Source organism: Dicentrarchus labrax, unplaced genomic scaffold (genome assembly GCF_905237075.1).
Source record: "Dicentrarchus labrax unplaced genomic scaffold, dlabrax2021, whole genome shotgun sequence".
Lineage (NCBI taxonomy): Eukaryota > Metazoa > Chordata > Actinopteri > Moronidae > Dicentrarchus > Dicentrarchus labrax.
Window position 1 is genome coordinate 9,941,653 of NW_026136709.1, and position 25,215 is coordinate 9,966,867.

Sequence of the window (25,215 nt, forward strand, 5' to 3'; positions counted from 1 at the left end):
CTCTTCGTCCCGGGGAGTCATGGTCAAGAAGGCATCATAAGCAGTTTCACATAAAAAACACAATTTCACATGCTAAAACACATATAATACATAAAAGCATCACAGGGGAAACAGCAAAAGAAGAGAGGTAGCAATATCCATAACACATTCCACCTCAAGTCAAGGATTATGTAAAACAGCAACATGTTTCCTTCAGGACATTTTGTAAAAGATCTTTAAAGGTATTCAAAGACGAGAGTGCTTCTAAGGTAATGCTATTTTGTGGCACAAAATACTTGCTCATGGTAAAAAAAAGAAAAAATATACCAGCGTTTACTGTACTTAGACTTTGGTACAGAACTGAGCTGGGAGGTAAAACACACCTCATAGGTGTGGATGCATATTTTTTTGAGAACTTGAACCCATTCTGGACCTCTTTGTCTTTTACTTTTTCACACATAGTAGTCTTTTTTTCCAAAATAAGATACAGTTTTATTCTGTTGGAGTTAAAAAAATGGAACACTGATTTCAACCTCTTCCTCAGTGATGCGTGACAAGTTTGTTGAACTGTTGAATAAACTGGAATCACAAGGTCTAATGAAACCAAAGGCACAGTGAGGTGTCTGACTTTGATCTTTTGGAGATTCTTAGCCCGCCGGCATACCAACCCTTAAACTGTTATGATGGGGTTGGGGGGGTTTGAGCAAGGGGCGGAAGTTTTTTTTAGATCCCGTCAAGTGTTTCAGAGCGTTACATCATTTCCATGTCTTCCACCAGAAGTATTGCAACTGTTTTAGAAGGAGTCAATTCATCCCCCCCTATATAGTGTGATTTTAATGGGTCAGTGAAGTAACCTTTGTGAACAAGACAGAGGCTCATACACACACTCATGCTCAGGATGAGACCACACACACACACACACACACACACACACACACAGAGGTATAATAGAAACACACAAACACACTTTTCTGTTTTGTACATAGCGTAGGATGTTCTGCAGTCATACTGTGCAGTGAATTGAATTTCCATTGGTGGTTAGTCAGGCTGTGTTACTCTTTCTCCCATTATGGCACATTCACTAAGACAGCAGGAGGCCAGAGAGAGTACAGAGGTCTCCACCAGCTTTCTCTAGCAGAGGCTCACCACCCTCAGCCTCGTGCCCAGTGGCGGACACTCTTTGTCAGCCAATTGGTGGGGGCTGAGGGGAGACGGCTCCATTCTGTGCAAGGCTCATGCACATAATGTAGGTGTACATGTGACGGACACACACCCACACACAGACACTTACACAGTGAATGCATCCCAGTGCATGTACTGTAATAAAAAAGCACAAACCCACTGTCTTGCTTTTCTGTCTTTGTCACATACACCGCAGCATAAATGGAGGGTCAGCAGGTTACTAGCAAGAGTCCAAGGTGCCAAAGATCACTTGCTCACTACGGGATGGGGTGATATAATCGGCCAGTAGAGGGAGGGGATTAGACCTTGTGAGGTGTACATCAAAGTACAGCAAGAAGAAGCACTGATTCTGTTTGATCAATAATAGACTAATAGGACTGTGGATACTGTACAGTATGTAGTTGCAGTGCAAGTGTGGTGAAGTGGCTTTAGTTTAGAATTTGCAATGCATGCTGTCATTCTGACAATACTAACAAATTGTTCTTAGAAATGCATTTTTTTTATTTGAATGTATGTGTACTGTATCTAATTCTCATGGCTTGGCTGTTATCTATTTTTTTATAGAAATTGATCAAACACATTCATATGAATTATTTTCTTTTTACATTTATTTATTCATGTGACAAAGGCATGTGTAGGAATACCCAGACAGGCAAGACCTCATTACCTGTGGCCTAGTAAGGAGTGAACTGGTCTATCATTAAAGGTGGATCATTATGACCCATCGGAGGAAAATATTCAATTCATTTTTTTGTAGCAGCCTGTCATACATACTTAAGAGGGGATGATTGAAGCCTGAAAATATAAACGAGTTACCTGTGATTGCTCAAATCTCTAAAGCAAACCTGCGGTCAAAGCAAAATCAATAATGTCATTAAATAGCAGGGTACCAGTGTTGTGGAGTATATAGAAGGTTAATCAGATGAATTCTACTCTGAAGTGCATTCACAGTTATTCTGTGTTGCTATTTGTGTAGTATTTGTGTCAAGCTGTGGAGAGGATAGGACAACAAGGCAGACAAAAAAAAATCCATTTGCTTCCTGATGTAAATCTAGCAGGTGCATTCATTCTGAGGTGTCTAATTTCACTTGATGTTAAACAAACATAATGAACAACCTCCAGCCAATCACAATCGATTCCAGACCGAGGTAAATACTTCGATATTTATTGCTCCAAAAATGAACATGAGGTATACACGGTAGAGGTTGTGAGATGAAAATTAAATTAGCATGTGTGTCAAATTCATCATGTTGTTAATTTTTGCTATTGATTATTCTTGCTGCCTTCGAGAGATGTTTTTCTGTAGTGTCTGGCAGTAATTTAGTCAGTGCAGTGTGCATAGTTGTGTGCTTGTGGGTGTCTTTCTCTTTCTCCTCCTCCTGGTGCTGTTGATGTGACAGACTCACTCACTGTTGGTGGTCAAAAATAAGTGTGCGGTGATCCTTTTTGGATAATTGCAAACATTTAGCCGGATAGATAAACAGTACAAGTAGCTGCAGACCGATTTATTCCTCTTCATAAATAAATTGCCCTCTTAGCTTCTTCTTTGTTAATTTATTTTAACTGCCACTTTATGACTGTATGACTTTACTTGTCGTGCAAAGCACCATCATACATTTTTTAACAATGTGACCCTTAAATCCAGCAAGGCAGCATAATGACAAAACAGCAGCCATAGCAACAATTAAAGATATGTATTCCCTTATTTCAGGGCCAGGTCTTTAATTTTTAATCATTACTACATATTCTAACCCCCAGCTGATTTAACTTTTACATTTTTGGCAACACTTTCATTCCTCTTTACTTCCAAGCCGGATTTGTTGTCCGTTTCCTTAGAAACCATTGTTCATAGACTCACTGTGCTTATTGTCTGCAGTATATCGAGGCCATCACATGGGGGTGGCATGTTTTGTCGGTCTTTGTGTTAAACTCCTGATGCTTCTAACAAAAGCGCTTAAAGACACTCAAATGTACTAGACTTAACCAGCTCTCAAATAACCTTGATAACTTGGTTCTCTTATTTAGGCAGGAGACCAAGCTGTACAATAGCTTCCAGGTTGAAGTACGTTGGTGAACGAACAGATAATGATGCGTTACCCTTTCCTCTTTCTCTCTATCCAGATCAAGTAATGTATCTTTCTGTTTGTCTCTGTCCATCTATCACCCACACACACCTACACTAGTAGAGGGCACAGTCAAGCCAGGAGGTTAACAACTCACTGAGGTCCCATATGTCTCCTGCTGAAATAGCAGACACTAAGAGCCTGATCACACCTCCGAGGGGTGGAGGGAAAGAAGGACCCTGAATGCTTTTTAATGAGTTACAATGGAGAAGCGGGGATTGCACTTGACACAGCATCTCAGAAAGTTACATTCTGAACAATACCGTTCTGATCATCTTTCTGTTTTGTATTCCAATGCTTTGGTTTTATAATGAATTGAATATAATGAGTCTGTCACATCTTTGTTTGTCTTTGTTTTTGTGGAAACATGAGTCAGCAGTCAGGCAGAAACACCTCCGAACCTCGCTCACTTTACTCAGATCAGACAGAGCACTCTATGTCTGGCTTTAGTTTTCCGGCTTACACTTGTATGTGCGCGTACACACACACACGTACACACAGTCTATACTCACACAATTAGACAGAGTAACCAGCTGCCCTAAGGCCTTTTGGCTTGTGAAAAGGGACAGAGAGCTCTATTGTTTTCTCTGTGATTCAGTTATTACACAGAGATTAACACAGTGGAACTCTTCTGTGACACCCAAGGGCTTTGGACCCTGAGAGTGAGCTCTGAATGCCTTTATCTCTCTCTCTCTCTCTCTCTCTCTCTCTCTCTCTCTCTCTCTCTCTGTCGTCCTATCGTCTCTCTGACACACACACACACACACACACACACACACACACACACACACACACACACACACATTTGCACATGATGTTACTCACTTATTCAGGCATTGTCAAACAAACAGTCGAAATTATGGCTAAAAATGGCACAAATGTGCATGCACACAGACACACACACACAGACGCACTCACACCAACCATACATTTGTCTGGAGGAATGTGTTCAGTGACTGATAAGGAGGAGAATAGGACAACAGCATTAGAACAGAAATGCCAGCACAGCAATAATTCTTTCACACACACCTGCCCCACATGCACACATACATTCCCATGTCAAGCATATTCAATCCTGTTATTATATTACTGGTAATGATGGGACATATGCTGCACAATGGGTGTAGCAGCAAACACAAAAATGTTATAGAGCGACAAAACAAATTAGAACTTTGATGCAGATTGATTACATTACATTACATTACAAAACAGCAAAAGACATTTGAATACTGTGCTTGCAGCAGCATAACTGTTCTCTATACAGATGATGATTTTCCCCAAAGAGAACACATGACAATCGCACATCAAAGAAATGAAGAGAGAGAGGGAAGAGGAGTGATGAGGACTAGCAAATGTAGAAAGGGAGGAAGGGAGGGATAGAGACAGTGAGTAGAGTGAGAGGGTGACGTCATGCTGATAGGACTGAAGCTGCACGGTCCCAGTGGGATCTCCCTTCCTCTGACAGATGTACGGCATCTCGGTGGGATCAAACACTACCAGCAGGGAGACTTTCTGCTCCAAGCAGCTGGAAGAGCATGAAAAAAACATCCAAGCCTTCCATGTGTGCCATCACCTACGTGTGTGATTGTGCACATGCTTGTCAACTGTTCACTTGCATGCATCAAACATCAGACGGTACCAGTACGTTTTGTGTCTATTTAAATTCCCTTCACGACATGTCTAGCACTGTGTTTTCTTTCTATTCACACTTCTATTCACACTGTTTTAGATTCATACAGTATAGCTATTTGATGAATTAATGATGTCTAAATATACAGATACAGCCAGCAGTGGAATACATTTGGACCTACTGATGGTTGTGATAAAGAATATAACTTCAGAAACATTTAAGAAGTGAAAGCGATCAATTCCCTTCTCATCCATGCATGTAAATGTTCTTCTTTTTGTAATCAGTTGAATTAGTCCTATGATGTGACAGAGTTAACCATGACGGTTTATAAGATTATTAGTGTAAGGCAAACGTTTGATAAAAAAATAATATACTGAGCGCCTGTGATTTAGTCCATCTCTTATCTTTACTTACAGGTGGTTTCATAGCTCTTATATGTTAATGCAGAGTAGCTCTCGTGTGTATGCATGTGTGTGTGCTTGCAAGCGCTGTCACCTCATGTAAATTATAGTGTCAAGGCTGTGAAGGATAGGATGTTTGGTTGTGTGTTGATATAGCCACGGAAATAATAAAACTTTATATTGTGGTAAGCAACTTTATAAATGGAAAGCTGCTGCTGCGGATGTGACAATATATGCATCTTCTGAGTCGAGGCTGTTGGGTACTTCCAATATCCTTTATATACAGTAAAGGATTAATGTGTTGTTTGCATCTTTAAATTAATCAGTTAGTATCAGAATGCCAAAGATAATATTTTCCTTGAAAAAAGTGAAAAGGGAAATTGAATTGACTTGCCTATAAGAGTAACCTGTGCTGTAATGTGCATGGCATTTCTTCTGGCAGTAATTTCCTTTTATAAAATTGGGATGTCAGTTACTATTCATAGCTGTTTTCTGTGCTGCTCGTCACTGAAGTATCACCAAGGCATTGGCTTTGTTCAAGGGCAAAGTAAAAGTAATGTTTTTGGTAGGGGGTAATATTATGAATTGACTTTCCCATCAAGATTTTCCCAGATGATCGCTGGATTCAAACTAGTGAGGCAGTGTATTCATACTGTATGCATCTATTTTGGTTTGAAGAACAGCCAGTTATGTAACCAATTTAAATACACCGTGTGTGTTTGTGTGAGTGTATATGCAAGCGGATTGTGTTTGAAACTCACAGAGGCTCACATGATCATGGGACTGCATGCAGCAGGGCGTGTGTGAAGTCTTCCTCCTTTCTTTCATCGCTGTCTTCTTCTTTTCATACTTTCCTTCTTTTTCTCTATATCTATCTATCCAGCTTGTTTAGAACACCGACCCCTGTCAGTTTTGATCTGCCGCTCTCCAAGTGGATGCCCTACTTATTTAGTGGGGGTGGGGGGTGACATCACACTGTAGATTGGAGTGCAAAATGCAAACAAGAACAAAAACAACTGGGAGCTATCTCTTAAGGAGGCAGAAATTAGCGAAGAGGACAGGTTTTTTGAAGCCCCACATTTGTGTGTTACAATTTCTTCTTGAATCTTAACATTCTCATGTTTACTACAGTATGTAAAACTAATAAAAAAGCAGTCAGATATGAAATGACCACCCATTTTTCTTTGGTCCTATATCTCATTTTCTCTTTTGGTCCTGTCACAGAGGAATGCACTCTTTCATTAGATCACAGACCGGCTCAGGCCTGCTGTCTCAGAGATAACGCCCAGGTAAATGTTGGCCCCTATCCCCTTTGAATGCCAATCATATCTTCACTACAAGACAGCTCATGATGACTATCGCGGTCAAGGTTATCAACTGAAGCCACTGCACCCTCATTGCTCTCTGTCTGTAATGTCTTGTGATCTGTCACACACATTCTCCCTTTTCCTCTCTATGTCTCCAATAAGTGTTTAAGATGGGATACGGTGGTGCTGCTTTTAGAAGCACTTCTTTCAGTCCAGTCACGCCATCCCTCTAGCTGTCAGAGGTGCTAGGAATGCATGTCATCTCCTGCATTAACAGGTTAGTGCTCTACAAAAGTCAGCGGCTCAGATGATAATTGTGCAGACATCGGTGAGTGATGACTTAAGAGTGATGCATCCTGGCATTTTGCTCTCCGTCAGAGGGATATGGTGTGTGTGCATATATATGCAGAAGTGTAGGTTTATGTAAATTTAGTTTTATTCACAGTAACTCACATCGCAAAGAAAGGAAGAGGAAACAAAACTGACAGAGGGCACCTTCCCTTCACTTAATTTTCTAAGTTAACAGACATAACAAATAGGATGTATGATCATAAATGAACTTCAGCTGTATATAACTTATGTTTTTTTATTCACTATATCAAAGGCTGGAGCTCCTTTTAACTGTAACCTATCTCTGTTTCACGACTACATCGAGAGAAGCACTGGGGTAGTGGTGTTTCAGCACCATGGACAGCTCTAGGATGTCCCCTTATAGCAAATAGCTAGTGTCTGCAGTTATATTTGGAGCTTTTATGTCAGGCATTGGCTATCGCCTGATTTCCACTACAGGGTCTCAAAGAGCCGGCCAAAGCCCACTCATTATTAATGTCAATCAATTTTCCAAATAGTGGCTCGTTTTGGAACTATAGTTGCCCAAAGCACTGAAGCCAGACTCTCCTTTCAATTACATTAATGAAGGTTTTTGAGCTGCTCGAGGTGGCTTTAGCCTGAGCAAGACATATTTGGCTGCGCTTTTGGGCAAGGGGGTAATGATGCGTAATTTCTGCAGGATTGTGCTGGACCTGAGGCATCAAAATAAATAAATAAATTATGCAAAGACAAAAGCACTGTCACATTACTTTAAAGTAATTATCTCTTGTGTATCTCTACCATGATGGGAAAACTATAAAAGTGTAGATTGTTGCTCTGGAAATGAAAAGAAAGAGGTTCTTAAGAAGCTGTGCAGTGTCACAACTGCCACTATATAATTAGGATATTGTAAAGCAAGTGCAACAGGGTAATTCTGGCTATGTTCTCTATGGCTTGCTAACATCCTGAACAGGACTTGTAGGCAAGGGCAATAAGTGTGTTTCATTTTACTTTCAGCATGGACAGGGAAACATTTACTTACAATTATCTATACTGTATATATAAAAATATATAATTGGACATGCTGCCACATCCCAGCGGTTAGATGAAGACCGCATATTATTATTTTTTCTTGCAAATTTAGCCCTTCCAAAAGTCAGTCCATTAAAGGCAATTACAGCAGATTCTGGGCATTGGTAAACCTTTTAAGGTTTACAAACTCTGTGAAATGCATATTGCTTTGTGTGTTCCCTCACAGGATTATAAGTCAAGGACAATGCTTCTAAGACTCAAAGGAAGCTGTCAGTGGTTGTAAAGCAACAGTGGGAGCTAGCCTTCCCTCAGGCAGCTGCAAGCTGTTAGCATTTACTCCCCGACTTTCGTACAAGACGGACTGTATTTTCATTGCTATGAATGGATTTGGGGATATCGCAGATGCATAACATGCATGTGTTTGTATGCTTCAGGGAATGTATAGGCTATTCTTACAATATGAAATAGGTTTGCCCTAATGCAATCTGTCATTGCAAATACTGTGGGTCCCGTACTGTCATAAGGCTTACATATTATATAAAACAGTGGGAATGCTCTGTAAGAACATATGCAGCAAGTTTCTCTCCCAAACATGAGAGCCAGACAATGAATGGTGATACAGGATATATCTATGTGGTCTTTCTTCAAAGTACTGAGGACAATGAAAGAAAATCTGGTATGTACATACAGTATTTGTGGGGGAGTTTCTGATTCTATGTATGAGTTATAATCTGTTTATATTTCATCAAGAAATACATACAAAAGTGAGACAGAAAAAGAGAGACAGGGTAGATTAATGTCTGGCCTGCTGGCTGACTCACTGCCTTGCAGATGTTGAGACAAATGATCCTGGCTGATGGCAGGACTCTGAGCAAGTCCAGGAGCTCTGGACACCATCACTGAACCGTGTCATACAGATCATTTAGTGTGTTTAAGTGTGACCTGTGAGTGGTTGAAAAACTGTGAACTTCAAGGTATTGTATATGTGTGTTTAAACATTAAACCCACAATATATTACTAACCAATTATTATATTATATATATATATATATATTTATACAGGAAATCTATGAGACTACTATAGCCTCTCTCTCCTAAGTGGTGTTTCATAAAAGGAAGACCACACTTCCCTGTTGCTTATTGCCACAAACTATGTTGTTACAGCACTTCCCAATGCAAGATTTTCCGCTTCATTGAGAATATCAGTTTGGTTAGTGTCAGACGGCAAGGGAAGGAAGACTGTTTGTTTATATCTTATGTGTAAGTGTACTTGGCAGTATGCTGATTATAAGTAAATAATCAGGTGCACATTGTTCTGACAGGTGCGAAGGGAGTCAGAAGGAGGTGTGAGACTAAAGGAAGAATTGAGCCTAAGGAAAGGAAATGCCTGATTTCTTCCTACCTTCTCTCCTACCCTCTCCTTTGTCTCTGTGTTATTTTTTCATCCTCTGCTCGCTTGTCTAATCATCCATCCTGTTTTTACTTCTTATCCTCCTGATCACTTGGCCTATAATGCTCACATACTCCACATAGTCTCCATTTTGTTACCTTGACGGGTGAGTTACTGTAACTTCCTGTCTGTCTCCGATCTTGGGTTTCAGAGGCGACAGTGGAATATGTGGCACGCTGCCATTCTGCTGACAGCTCTGGCTTTGGGGGGTGACAGTATTATTTTAGACGTGTTAATGAGCCACAGTATCTATTAGTCTGCCAGTCAAGGTGATGAAACCTGCTTATGAGCCTTCATTGTTTCCAGGCACAGGGCACAATGTTGCATTTGTAATCACCAGAAGTCCTATCTCTATTTTTTCCCCTCACCAGTGTTGCTTTGTTTCAGTTAAGTCACAGCTTACATTGACCTGTCTTTGACTCTGAGCTTTGGATTTAAATCATATTCAATTCTATGTTATTGCCAGCGGACTAATAAGGGTGCCATAATTTAAGGTCAAAATTTGTAAGTCAAATGTAATGTCTTAGGTCCCATCGGCCCAAATGTGATGAAGCTTGAGAGAGATGATGCATCTTGAAACTGTGACTGGCCCCAAGAAGTGTTCACATTTATGGAGAATGACATGCTTCACAGCAAGTTTGGCAGCAACAGAACACTCAAGATACAACTTCTTATTTTATAACATCAGATTAATTTGTAAACAGAAGTTTTTTTTCCCCCTCAAAATTATGTGTGGCCAGCTTGTCCTAGAGTAACACTTTCCTTATTGCCGTTCAGATGTTGCATTCCTGTAGCTGTAGAGACAGTATACAGGGTCTGGGATCAAATAGCGCTATGGTAGGCTCCTCAGTCCGTTTGTATATCTGTCTAAATTTCTCCCCATCCTGTCTGTCTCCTTTTCCCACGCTCCTTCTTCCTGCCTTCCTAATGTCAAAATTAAGGAAAAAGCTGCTATAGATTTACAATATTCTGTAGCAGGAAAAAGTTGGAATACTTTCTACCTCTCCTCCCTGGTTTTTGTGACTCTGAGCCGAGAGATTTCTGACTTTGTATGCAGATGGTTCCTCCTGCATGTCTTCAAACCCAGCACCCAATCTAGGTCAACCATCTCACTGCTTCCCCACTGCCTGACTGAGCTGTGTGCATTTACTGTATGTGTCTGTGTGTGCATCTGTATGTGTTACACTTTCAGTGCTCCAGGCTAAAACAACAACAACAACAACAACAAAAATTGGAAACATGTCTGCTTTTTCTCCTTTAAGAGACATCCATTGAATTTTTTTTCAAATTCATTTTTTTTTTTTATATAGAGGACTTCCAAATAATTGGTGTACTTAGACTAATACAGTAGAGTATATCATATAAATGCAACAGTAGCAATAGCTGGAGGTATTGATTGAAATAATCAATATTGCTGTCTCTGTTGACTGCTTGCACTAGGGCTTTTGAAAGTGAGCAAAACAGGCCTAAGGCATCAGATCACAGTTGTCTGTGACCAGCCTTTTGAATCACTGAAGCTGCTGGAGCCATGAGCCACACCCAGCTCCAGTCTCACTTTGTGCTCTTGTAACACTTCTTCTGGGGTTCTCTGAGTTTGTTAATTTCTCAGAAGGGAACATAAGTTTGACAAACTATCAATGCACATTTTTAAGACATACATGTGGACATTCACTCTTTTATTACTTTTAGCACATTTATAAACTGTGGGACTACATAAGCACCAATTGCTGAAACACAAAATTAACAGTTGTAGAATTTGGAGTTTTCATGCATACATGAATTTATATGATAAATATTTGTGGTGAATGCATGCTGTCGTCTGTCTATTGATGTTATATATGATGGTACAATTCCAGGATATTTTTCTAGATTTAAACAAAATCATGACATACCAAGACTATTTCTACTGTACCACTGTTTTATATGAAAGATGGAGCCATCAAAATATACCATTTGTGATTGACACTCTAATATGTCTAATCTGTTAAACTAATAGCATAAAATATGTTCACAGTTATGAGAATAGAGAATCAAAGTATACATGCTGCATAAAATCTTGAGTTGAATAATCAATTAGTCATCTAAAAACCGACTCAAGTTGACATAAGAAGTTCAATAAATGTAGGGTATTAAGTTGAATCAACAACTGTTCAGTCATTACACTACATTACAGTCAGATGTGTAATGTATGTTTTCCATTAACCTTCTCTTTGTCTTTAGAGTCAGTTCATCATTAGACACAAAGAACTTAAGCTGTGGTTGCAGCTGTTGAAGCCTTTTACACCAGAGTCAGTACACTGACATCATGCAATGCTGCTCCCTCACTTGTGAAATTAGATGTGCATGAGTGTACGGACTGGATCTGACACCGACCTTCATCGTGGTTTGTATTGTTTTTATTTTTATGAAAAGAAACAGAGGAAGGAGCTTTCTTTCTATCATATATGGTTTATTCAAACTACCAAAAAAAAAGGGTCTGTGGAAAGTTTTCACTCTAATAGTGCATGCTGGGAAGTCTGCTAATGTGCTGATAATGTTTTTTTTAAAACTTTAAAACAGTTTGAGTGAACTTTGAGTGGTACATTCATTCAACTCATCATCTCAACTCAAAAAGTCAAGTAAGGCAAACTGATGTTTATGTTTAAATTAACTTAAATATTAAGTTCTGAAGTGGTATGGACAATTAAAGTTGAATTAACTTGAAATTAATGAAACTTTTTATTATATTTATTAAGTTCATTACAAAATACTAGTTGATTTTACTGTACGATGTTTTACAGTAAGATGTTTGAGGAATGCCTCTGAAACACACAGTAGCAACTCACTACAACCCTGCTGCAAATCTTGGCGAGTAAACTGAAAGCTATGCTGCAAGCATGATACATGGCATTTCAGCAATCATTTATCAGTGAAGATTAATGATGGAGATTTTCTTGGCAGGAGAGGGACCGTTTGACAACTGCCCGCATATAAATCTAAAATGAGGACTTTATATCAGAAGGTACTATAACTTTAAAGACAAAGGCTTAGAAGAAGCCTTACACTTGAAAATTCCCTGTGTTTGTGTCACACAAAATGTATTTTGAAAGTGCTGTGCAAGGTTCATGAGATCAAAACTCGCTCACATGTCAGATATGAGAGTACACTTTTCGTGTTTTGGTTTTTATAGTGTTCTTCATTTTAGTCCATTAAAATTCTGCACATGAGAATATTGTATCTATTTTTAGTTGTGGGCGTGTCTGCATATCTGCATAAATGATTACATTCTGGTCCACACAGGCCTACATTGTGAGTTGTGACGTGGTGTGCATGTTTGTGTGTGTGTGTTTGTCCATGCACCCTTGCCATCTCTCAGCAGTGCTGACTGAATTATGCATTATTCAGAGTTTAATATTAGACGTTACATGGAGGTAAATTGGAGCTATCAATCACCCGAGACATTCATATGTGGCAGACTCTTGGAATACATTTTTGAAAGGCAAAGCAGTCTTTGGAAATCAGGAGTGATTGGCTGGGGAAATTGGGTGTGGAAATTATAATTATTATTTCTTCATTTTCCAAGCTTTGCCTCATTCTGATGACATTAGCATTATTAGCCTTATGTTAGGGATAATTATTATTTGAGCTCTCAAGGATGCTGATGAAGTGCACTCATCTAATTTGTTACAATATATTCAAAACTCAGAAAGTCAGACGTTTCCATCAAGTCTAATTTACATACCCCTCATTTTGCCCATCAAAAGCAGGAGAACATTCAATATGAGTAATTGTTTCATATGTAATTATACACGTTTGATAGCTATAAATTGTATTTGAAAGTCTAGTTAAATTAAGAAATTGGCAGGAGTCAATTTTGATAAAGCTTAATCATTCACAACAATAGATGGACTGCACTTAGACCCAATGGAATATGTCATTAACAGCTGTGTCCCTGTACCCTTGTGTGTGTGTGTGTGTGTGTGTGTGTGTGTGTGTGTGTGTGTGTGTGTGTGTGTGTGTGTGTGGGTATGCTTAAATGTGTGTCTTTACTTGAATGCTTGAATGCTAGGTCAAGAGACTCCCCATCAGAACCCATAATTTTCAGAGAGTAGCTTTGCGTCATCAAAAATGTGTTCTGATATGCATGAATAGCCATGTCACACTGAACCATTTTAGAGGCATTTGTCTTTGAAATGTGATACAGTGCATTAGCTCCTCTGAAGCCCATTTAAGAATGTCAAAGGAAATACTGACTATATACAGTGCACAACAGGATTTTTTTAGTGTCTTTTCCTCAATAAATCTGGTCCACAGAAAATCCTACACCAACATTTATTAGGAGTGAATATTATTTTTTATGTTGGCCAAGACACACACAAGATAGTAGTGATACAGTAAAACTGTAAACACTGTTTGACTGTCACACAAAATAACTAGTCGTTTTTGAAGAATCCCTGTTTACGGCAGCTGAAAACTGCTGAAAATATCCTCTATTGTTTCCATGTTTTCCAAAATTTTGTTAAACTTTTGTGTTTTGCCATAATTGTCTACCTTATATATACAGTAGATGTGATTAACTTGGCATTTTTATTTCATTGTATCTGGACAAAAGCTGCAGCTGAATAATATACAACACTGATAAAACTATTTTTGCATTGTACCTTGCATTTCTGGGCTGCAGTACAATGCTTCCTTTAAAACACTGCTGCACAATGACTGACTGAAGTGACATGCCTCATATATCCAGAGCAGTAGAGTTGAGTTTGATAGCAGTAAAAAAAAATCTCTGCTATCTGAAAACATCAGTGGTAAACGTCAGATTTTGGTGACAACCTCTCAAGAGTAATCCATTGTAAAAGACCTCTTGCCTCAACAGTTTAATGCAGCCTCAAGGCATGTTGCATTATAAGTAAAAAAAGGACTCTGGCTTCTCCTTGAAAATAAAAAATATTTTTCTGCTATCAATATCATCCTTCTTCCAAAAAAAAAAAAAAAAAAAACTCGTACCTGAATATAAAAAGTCATCACATGTTCAAAAACTCTTTACCTCTCTACCGATTGGCTCGGGAGTCCCAAGTCGGGAAATCCCTATTAAAGAGCAACAATGACAAAAAACACTTTATCCACCACAGCATATATTCCATAGTGCAACTTCCAACATAACTATAATTTGATTGTTTTCAAATTGCTCTTTAAAATACTGTAGAGGGCAACACAGAAAATATACAAACACATATAAATTGTAGAATTAATGCAGGAGGTGGATAATCAATTGAATGATGGGAAGCTTAAGAAAGAAACAATAACAGCATAAGTGAAGAAAGCAGACATATGGGCAAACAAAATAGTCCCAGTTATACAATGAGTACATTGTGTATGTTTTAATATCCGTGTGGCTTTTTAGGGGAGAGTTGTTGTTGAGCCTGGATAGCAGACATATGCCTTCACGGTGTGCAGACAGAGTAAGTAACAATGGAAGCAGGGAATATATGGAATGTCTAGCGATCACTATCAGATCATAATACATAATAGTGTTAAGTGTGTCCAGTGGCAGCATTATTTTTTGAAGTTTGAAGCTCAATGTAGAAATGATGGTAGTGTGATATTTTAAGCTATTGTATTGCACTTAATACAAGCATGCGCTGTGTAGGTACCTCATTGTCAAAACTCAAGCTACAATGTGAGGCAGGCTATTATTTTTCACAGGGAGCCAATTTTAATGATGCAATAAATGCAAATATTTCAATCCAATGTTTGGGATTGTATAAAGCACACATTACGCAAGCCTGCCAGCCTCACCTTTACCCATTAAGTTAAATTGAACTGTGTGTGTGTGTGTGTGTGTGTGTGTGTGTGTGTACTACTGTATTTACGGCTTGCAATATATCGAGCAATTTGGTGCACTTTTTAATTATAAGTTACGATGTCTAAAATTTAATTTTAAGTCAACATGCAGACATAATTGATAACATAATAATAAGGTACCAATTTATCAAACCTGCACACCTCACGAGTCTTGACATAAAGCAATACCACACGACTCTAATACACTGTTAAGACCTAAAGGATATATAATGGAACATGTTCTGCCTGTATTGACTGTGTCTGTGGTGCTGTTAAAAGATCAATGCAGCATTTGATCACAAAGTGTATTTAAAAGTCATGGGGATCACATCTCTCAGATATTTGTATGTCACATCTTCTTACAGTTTGCCGAATGCCTACAGTACTAATAACCTAACAACTTTTTGGGAATCCATTGCCAATCCGCTCTGTATTCTTAACTGATTTAACTGGGTGTGCAGTGTCCAAATAGTCACAGTGGTATACCATATGATAGTGGAAGTTGCTGCCCTGATGGTTGTCTCTGGCTTTATTGTTGCAGGTTAAGAGAACTCCATAGGTTGTAGATACCCAACAGCCTTCATACAGCCCTCTTACTCATAGTGGTATTACATCGTCTAGTCACACACAGGTACTATACATTTTTTACTGGAACACTGGAGTTTATTTTGAAAGTGGTGTGCACAATGTGTGGTGTGTTTTTTAGTATTTGGATTTGGTTTTTAGATGCCTGGTTTGGCTAACTTTATGAGCATCATCAAGGCAATGAGGAGCATTTTCTGTAAACAGGAAACAGACAGTATGACTCTTAACTGGCCCTGATGTTCTGTATCATGTTAGTTTAGCTTCCATTGGTTCTGAAGGCATGAACGTGTCAAACTTTGGCCAAGGACATGAAATTAGAGGGATGCTATCATTATGCTATTTAGTATCCTAGTTAGTAGTTTTCATATTGTCAGTTTTTGCCACCATGCTGTGTAGTTAATTGGCGGCGTGCCTGCAGGTGTGATAACACATTTTTGTATATGATTTTAGCTAACTAGTGCCGAAGTGTTCACATTGGGTATGTTACATATACAGTAGGAGTAAATGTGAAGTCAAAGAGTTCATTGGGTTTTGTAATTATTTGTTAAAAACTGGCTTTTTCAGTAGCCAAATTATTTTATTTTTTTACATACTCAGTATATTGTGTCACATCTATTTTGGTTAAATCATTCTATGTTGAGTTTTTATAAAGCAGGCCTGAAAGTAAGGAAATGACAAATAAAATGAATAAATATGCCAGTAATAAACAAGGACAGGCTTGAGGTACACATAAACTCCTGTCACACTCTTCATTGATCCACACTGCTGTCTTGCCTGTGGATCCCTTGCTGCCTGTTCTAGGTCAAGATGTCCCCATAGTCTGGAGAAGGCAGGACCTTTTTCACAGCAGAGATTTTGACTTGGCATAGTGAAAAAAAAATGGACAGGTGTTACTCATAATGTAAAGGAGGTCTCTGTTCTTTTCAGGTGCCCCAGTAAGCCATGACAGTGTGACAGTGAACCAGCATGCAGCTGAAACTACTAAATCAAATTCAGCTGTCATTCATTTTATTTACACCTGTGCTTTTCCTACTGTGACATGCCAAAGTATCTTCTGTGATTAAAACCAGTTGTGTGTTGGCATACAGTAGATCTGGAGGAGGATTTCAGCTCCGCCTACTGTATTTCAAATCCTGGAGGAACCTTCCTTCTTTTTATACAGCCATCATTCAGTTCTTTCCAACTTAGATTGTTGAAATATTAACAGGGCTTTGCAATACAGTGTCATTTCATGTGAGGGGGAGAAGCACACTTTTGAATGTGTTCCTTAGGGGAGCCACCCACTCAAAAATGCTGAGGACAATGATCATGCAATACTTTGGACATGGCCTGGGGATGGAACAGGGAATTGGACTAAAAAAAGACAAAATATGAATAAATTCTAATGGCCACATATAGTACATTCATTGCCAGTACCAGCTCGAAGTAGAGAAGCAGTAGCTAAAATTATTTTCAAAATTGTCTGTGTTGAATTTTGAGCCTTGAACATTTTCTGAAACCACAGTGCTAGAGGCATAAAAACAATTCTGGAACATTTTCTAAAAATGGGAATATTTAACCATTATCCTGACATATTGAAGTAGTTACTACTTTTCTTCAGGAGAAAAACAAAACATTAGTATTTGTCCTGTAGGTTGAGTAAAATAGATCAACATGAATGATTGACTCATTGCATATTGCAACCAAGGGACACTGCTTGCTACAAACTGCTGGCAAGACATTAAAACCAGTTAGATTTTTAAATTAGAATAAAAAAGGATGAAAAGAGGATAAAAAAAGAAGATAAGGTTAGAGGGGAGAGCAGGGCAGTGCAGCCGAGGCAACAAGGCATGGAGTCAGACAGCTGACGGGTCACGTGGTAAAGGGAAATGACACCCCACCGAAACCCAGAGGAAGGTGTGTCCATGTACTGAATATGTATATGTACTGTATGTCTGTGTGTGTGTGTGTGTGTGTGTGTCTGTGTGTCTGTGTGTCTGTGTTAGCACGCACGTGTTTATGTAAGGTGTGTTCTGTGGGCAGGGGCAGGTGTGGAGGCCTGTCAGGTCATAGTGTGAGCATGGGTCGGAGGTGCCCATCCTGCCAAATCCTATGACTCAGGATGTGAGTAACCTCTGAGTTTGTACGTGCTTACATGTGTTTTTCGCCTGTGTGTGGAGCAGATGTATTTTTTTTTAAATGTGAGCAGACAGTAACAACAAAGTAGACTAAATGCCCTTATTTGAACATATTTACTGAACAACCATACTTAAAACCTGGAAACTGGGTGATGAGATGTCTGTCATTGAAGCAAACAAATCTATTTAATTCACAAATATTCAGCAGAAGGCATATATATCACTCTTTTGGAGTTGTTGGGACTCCAAAAGACAATCTTCGTAAACAATTTTTTATGAGTACAGACACTGTCTTGCCTTCCAGAGAGCACACACACTGAACACAAGGTTGTTGTTTTTTGGCCTGCCATGGAGATGCTTTCAAAATTAACCTTAATTAGTGACAGCTGATGTGATCTGCTCCATGCTGCCATTTTCAATTTGCTTTATTTATTTATTTATTTATTTTTGCCACTGCAGTAAGGACTCAGCCTTGGTACATGCAGGTGAATGTGCAGGCTTAAAGGTCCAGTGTGTAATATTTATGAGGATCTATTGACTGGAATGGATTATAAAATTCAGAGATATGTTTTCATTAGTGTAATAAAAATGAAAAAAAGGAATAATCATGTTTTCGTAAGTGAGCTAAAAGCTCTGTACCTTTGGAGCTAAATGAATCCGTGCCAGTCAGGGTGTCAGAATAGAGTCAACAACCTCTAATTCTCACTTGCATATGGACTGTAATGCTTGCACTGTAGAGCCTGACTCTCATTAAGGAGAGCCACACTGCAACACTTAGCAGGCTGAGGTGGACAAAATTCAGTAGTAGGTGCGGGGTTTTGGATTTTGATCAGCCGATACCAGTCCATTAAAATATGCCCGGATGGGCCTTGATACCAATCCTAAGGATTGCCTCGGGAGTCAGGACATCCCTATTAAAAGGCATATATCACTGTAAAAAAACCCCCAAAAAAAACACTTTATCCACCACAGCATATATTCTATGGTGCAACTACCAAGACAATTCGAATAGAATTTAACTGTTTTCAAATTGCTTTTGAAAATACTGTCGAATGCAATATAGAAAATAAAATAAAATAAAAACACATATGAACTGTAGAACTGATGCAGTAGGTGGATAATGATTGAAGGATGGGAAAGGTTCAGAAAGAAAAATAATAACAGCATAAGTGAAAGAAGCAGACATGTGGCCAAACAAAATAGTCCTAGTTATTTTTACACAGTGAGTACATCGTTTTAAGATCTGTGTGACTCTTTGGGATTAATTTGTTGTTGAGCCTGAACAGCAGACATTTGTCTTCATGCTGTACAGACAGCAGTTCCTTGACACTGACTGCTTATTTGGTTTTCTCCTTTACAGACCGTAAACTAAAGAAATTATTAGTGGTAAAACTTCAAACTGATTTTTTCTTTTGTTGTTTACACTTTGTTCTCCGAGGAACTGCTAAACGTCAGGTCCTCTACCACGCTGTCAAAAACAGGGGGCTTTGTCTGAGCTTTTCATGTCTTATCTAGGTCTGAGCCAAATGAAATGTCAGGCCATCTTTCCTCCTCAGTTCAACGGGAAACCGCACACAACTCAAATCAGCGAGAATGTGCTGCAATTAAATGTGTCCCCAGAGCTACAAAAGCCCCCTCTAAGCTGAGGTTCCTGTTACATTGTACCCTGCAGGGTGTAACACATCTATTCAATAGCAGCTCAACTGTGCCTGCTGACAATAGCTCAGGAAGAACATTGGGGTGGTGGAGTATTGTGACATTTGACGGCGAATGTGTTGGTACTGGGATTATCTCTGAAGCAGCCAATATACAGTGAGCCAACTTCGCAATTTTCTGAACACAGCACCTGTCTGGACACTAATCACAAAGGGTTTGTACCTTCTCTATACATGATCACTGGCTTCCTCTGACAATAAATGTTTTAAAGTGATGTGTATTATTGTATGCAGAGGCTCACAAATTGCATTTCTGCTGGATTTTGATTCAGCTTTATTTTCCCTTTAGTGATTCAGGTGATTTAGTCTTTTACTACAAGAATGCACTTATCAAAATCACTTAAACCTTGCTTTGCTTACTGAATGTAAATGTAATGCTTGTGTATTCGTCAGTTTACTAAATATTGTGACTATTGTGTCAGAGAGCAGTGGAATAATAGATTATCTGATGATCCAATGCCATAAAGAACGGCTCCTCAGTGTCAGGAAATGCAAAATAGCCACTTAGAAGGCAATAATGAGTTGTTTCTCTACATTTATTCAAAGTTAAATCGTGTATATTTGCAAATTTTCCTAAAAATACAACAAAGACACAACCAGTGGGTAAAGACATTGTGACTTGAAAAAACAGGTGTAACTAATAACGGCTGCATTTCATTTAGGTGTGCCAGTGCAGGGGCTCTGGTATTGTGCAGGCTGGCATGGCTTACTGGCACAGCTAAATGGAATGAAGCCATCATTAATTGTATTAGTCACACCTGTGATTTTCCTGCCATGAAAAAGATCTGTTGTGCCTATTGCAAAATACAGTAGGTTTTAGTGCTGCAGACGTAACTGGATGGTTTGTGGAAACAAAACAAAACCACCACAGGACAAAACTATTGCCAAGGAGCCACAGATTAAATTATTGATGGAGCACATGTTTACGTAGGTTCATTCTGTTGTGGCAGTTCAGGGCTCCAGTTCATTGCCTGAGGTGTTTACTGTCGAAAACAACTGCAGGACTCCACAAAGAAGGTGAGGCAAGTCTTTCCTCTGCCTACTGACTAGCACATTTGGCTGTCTCATTCAAGAGAAATGCGGCAGTCAGCCAGCTGGTGTAATATGGTCTTTGCTGGGGTTCTGGTTGTTCAGGAGCCAAACTCTGGTGACTCATCTCCACTCAGGAGGGGAGATGCCAGACACAGTAGTGGTGTTTGTCAGTGAGAGTGAAAATAACCATCTGCGGGCCATCTCGCTAGCATCTTTTATTTACCGACACCACCCTGTCTGGCCTGCTGTCTGTCTGGTGGCTTGCTGACTGGCTGATAGACTGACTGGATGTTTGATTTGCAGGCTGTCTGGATCCTCACTGACTTTGTAAGCTGACTTGCTTGACACTAACGGCTCACTTACACTCAACGTCTGTCTGATCAGCTCTCTAAATGACATTACTGTAAATAAATATTTGCTCTTAAAAAAACCTGTTTTTTAACGCTTATAAATACAGAACTGAACTTGCACTGCAGAAGTGTACATGCACCAGTATGTGCATACAGAGTGTGTGAGTCTAACCAAAGCTTGTGCAGATTTACATCTCAACATCAAATGTTAAAAGTGAAGGGCTGAGACTAGTGGCAAATTGTAAAATGAAAGTCCATGATGAAAATCCCACACTCAGTCAGTTCATTATTTAGTCTTTTACTGAAGTCAGGGCCACTGTATTGACAAAATCCTGTCCCCATGACCTATTTTCTCTAAAACTTGCAGACTAATTTCCTGATTTCTCAGTCTTTTTATTTCTCTCTCTGTGTGCTGTATTCAGTCCACACAGGAAAGAAGCACAGAAGCTTTTTTGTATTGATGATTTAAAAAAATTCCAATTAATGTTACAGAAGATAGGTACAATTCTAAATAATCTTACATTTTATAGATGACTCAGTTTAGAAGTATTATGCATCTATTATCACTTCGAGTGTATCCAGGCCTTGTGATGAATTGCTGCAAAGACAAAAGTTAGATATGTCTAATGAAAGTGATGTGTTAAAAAAAATAAAATAAAGCTATGATAATTACAAGAGTCTCATCTCTTTGAAATGAGCTTGTCAGTTAGAGACACACGTCACTTTCCTGTATCCTGAATAAAGTAATTAAATTTGTGATAAGTGGGGCATCACATTTTAACGAGTCTACAAGGACCCCTATTTGTGTTATTGTTCGTATTCAGATTTCATGCTTTGGTATTCATTTGCATGCCACAAGCACCCACTGTATTCACAGTAATGTAGTAATGTAATTATTTTGCACGCTGACTGACTGAAATGTTTAAAGGACTGGTTCCACCTGATATTTACTGTCATACTATGTGTCATTTTACTTTTCAGTCAAACTTAAAACCCAGTAGGGTTTAATGGCATCTATTGGTGTAGTTCACCCTCCCTTAACAAGCACAAAGGCCTAACTACGGTGGCTGCGAATTACTCGAAAAATGTAAACACCCTTATCTAGAGCCAGTGTTTGGTTTGTCCCTTCTGGGCTGCTATAGAAACATGGCGGTTCAGCATGGCTCTGTGGAAGGTCACCTGCATCATCTGTAGATATCTATAGCTTTGGGAAGTACAGAGGAAGTTAATAATAATCAATATTTGATCAACAACTTGTAAATTGGCACCACCAGAAGTATGCCAAATTAGCTATTAGCAGTTCTTTGGTTCAGTATATCCATCAATATACAGGAAACTACCGCTGGATTACTAGATGTATTAGTAGTATAGAAAATTCAAAAGATGATGATTCGCTGGTGTTCTGCTGTTTCAAGGAGCTTTTTCCCCCTGTGATTTCTAAGTAGATTAAAGGAAGGATTTGTGATGCACACCGCCAAGGAGAGCACCTGGAGGATATCTTTACTTGCCCTTTTTATGTACTTTTAACTTTATCATGTTTCTTTTTTTGTGTGTGTGTGTGTGTGTGTGTGTGTGTGTGTGTGTGTGTGTGTGTTCGTATTAGCGATGCCGGTGCCAGAGCAGCCTGCGGAGCAGGAAAAGGGGGCGATGGTTGCCCCTGTGATGCCAGCCTCCAATGGAGAAAGATCTGAGACCGAGACGACCTCCTCCATCCTCGCCTCTGTCAAAGAGCAGGTAGGAACTCTCCAATGTAAATGTGTGCATTGTAAATGTGCCAAACCTGTATTGTGTTTAACTTTGATAAGAAAAGCATTTTTTTCCTTTTGGTTGTCTCTGTTTCTCTTGCTCCTCTTTTCTCCCCCCATACTCCTTGAACAGCTTGCTTCGAGGTCAGAAGGTTGTCACTGTTATTCAGGGAAAAAGGTACTCCGCCACTTTAAAGTGTTTAAAAGAAACCAAAGATTGATTGGTGCCAAGGGAATGCGAGAGCGTAATGGATGGAAATAACGGAGATTACGGTGCAAGAGCTGTAGCCAAGTAGACATAATTGAAAAAGTCATTAAAATCAAGGCAATTACTCGACGGGGAGTGTTAGACGGTAGCTGCAGCGTTGCAAGAGGATAAGCCAGGCCATGATGCTGCCTGGTTTCAGGTTAGCAGGAGGAATGGGAATTAGTGGAGGATATAGAGGGGGGAGAAGAGGCTGAGGGAATGATGTAAATCAGGATGGGTGGATTGCTTTTGTGTGAAAAAGGAAGGAAATGGGTGTGGGACAATGATATTTTACATGTTGTCTATTGAAGGCTATTGAGATAAATATATTGGACTGAGATGGGGAGGGACAGGGAAAAACAGAAGGAAAGATTGCAGGAGAAGTAACTGTCTGCATTTGATTAATACAGTTCTATGTGTCCAAGTGGGAGTTTTGGAGAAAAACATCAGATTCAACAGCCTTGGTTACTACGGGGCATGTGTGTGTGTGTGTGTTGTGTAAGCTTGCACGATTAAATTAGTAGACCTTTCTGTGTGTTTATCTTAACTTTATTTTTTTAGTATAAAACAAACAACCTCACGCACGAACATGTGCACGACCCTTGCTGAGTTCTGACTGAACAAAACCTTCTCACTAATTGCATTTGGTGATTTGCGTTTAGCCTTGGACTTATTCCTTTGTGTATTGGAATGCTGTTTCATTTGGATTTAGCTCATCAGCAATTGCTACACACCATAGATTTATCATTTGGCCTATCTACATTGACTCTGAAGTTCTCCTTAATTTAATACCACAAAATATTCCATTTACCCTCACCGAGTGAAGGACAAGTGCTGATGGCAATTTAAGCTTTTTTTCCCTTGCAAATGGCATTCATTTGTGTTTCCTCCACCAGAGAAACTCTCAGTGCTATCACATTACTGAATCATTGAAGCATGCAGTGTTTAGTCAGATCCATGCTTTGGACCTAGATTTGAACCCGCAGACCCTCCCAACCCCCACCGTTGGGAAAGCAAATGTACAGGAGTTATCCAAAATGGAATATATCATAGACATGCAATAATTGTTAATGTCTTATTTTCTTCTGCAGTATAACAGTTTGAAGAACTCCTCCAATGAGGGAAAATGTTTTGAAAATTCAAAATTATGCCTTGTTCAGTCATCAGAAGGAAGCATGAATGCCTTTGTATTCAGGTTTTTGAGCAACATGAGTTACAATAGGCCTAACCAACTCTACATAGCAACACTTTGGAAGTAAAAGGCTGCAGTAACTGCTGGAATGTATTTTTTCCCTATCAGAAAATGTCTCAGTGCTATAACATTACTGGATCATTGAAGCGTACCTGATTAAGTCAGATCCATGAAGCTTTACCGATACATATGGACTTGCATAGTCAGATTTACACCATACTAATGCCACATTGCTACGAGGTAGCGAGTTGAAAAAATAACACTACTATATACGCTATTGCTGTGTGGAGTTTTATCCTTTTTCTTCAACCAAACAGATTTACATACTGTTCAAACGCGACTAGACAGTCCAATCTCCTTTATTTTCCTTTGGAGACATTCAGGATGCAGCGGGGAAGAAACATTCTTGCTTCTTACTTATCTTAGAACAAGGTATTTGACCTCCAGGTGCTCTGTTGGAGCTGATTAGTGGCCAGAACAGTAGAAGACAGTGACTGTACTGGATAGTTACCAAATATAAATGACTCTATAGTAACTCTATTAGCAATGTTTTAGAAACAATCATTTGGTAGTATTGGCACTCACATTTGGACTGTATGTCAAATCCTGTTATCATCATGTCTCCACACCAGTCCCACCAGGATAAATTTATTGCATTGATTTTGTCTCTAAACATTTCTCTAAAATCAATTGTTGCAAAGAAGCATATGTTTAACATTTTCTCCACAATGCCTTCTATAGTCCCTCTACCTGCAGTCCCTATAGTAGGTTCTGGTTATATAGGGTAGTGTGCATGTATATGATACACTTGCCTTCAGCAGGTCTGTTTGCACAATACCATGGTCATGAATAATACATTTCCATAACAAGCTAACATTAATGTCTGCACATAATAATTGATAGTGTGGACAACACAGAAGTATTATGTGATAGTTTTAATGTCCATATATGCATCTTGAATACAAAACACATTTTTCATTGACTTCTAAACAATTTC

General features: G+C 39.1%; 1 protein-coding gene across 2 annotated transcripts in view; it reads left to right on the forward strand.

Annotated features, from left to right (window-relative positions):
• The window catches only part of ctnnd2a (catenin (cadherin-associated protein), delta 2a), a 248,652-nt gene that overhangs the window by 23,378 nt on the left and 200,059 nt on the right, over window positions 1–25,215 (forward strand). For both annotated transcript variants that reach the window (XM_051410973.1, XM_051410972.1), the window contains exon 2: window positions 22,638–22,768. In XM_051410973.1, coding sequence (XP_051266933.1) covers window positions 22,638–22,768 — 131 coding nt within the window. The remainder of the gene's footprint in view (window positions 1–22,637; window positions 22,769–25,215) is intronic.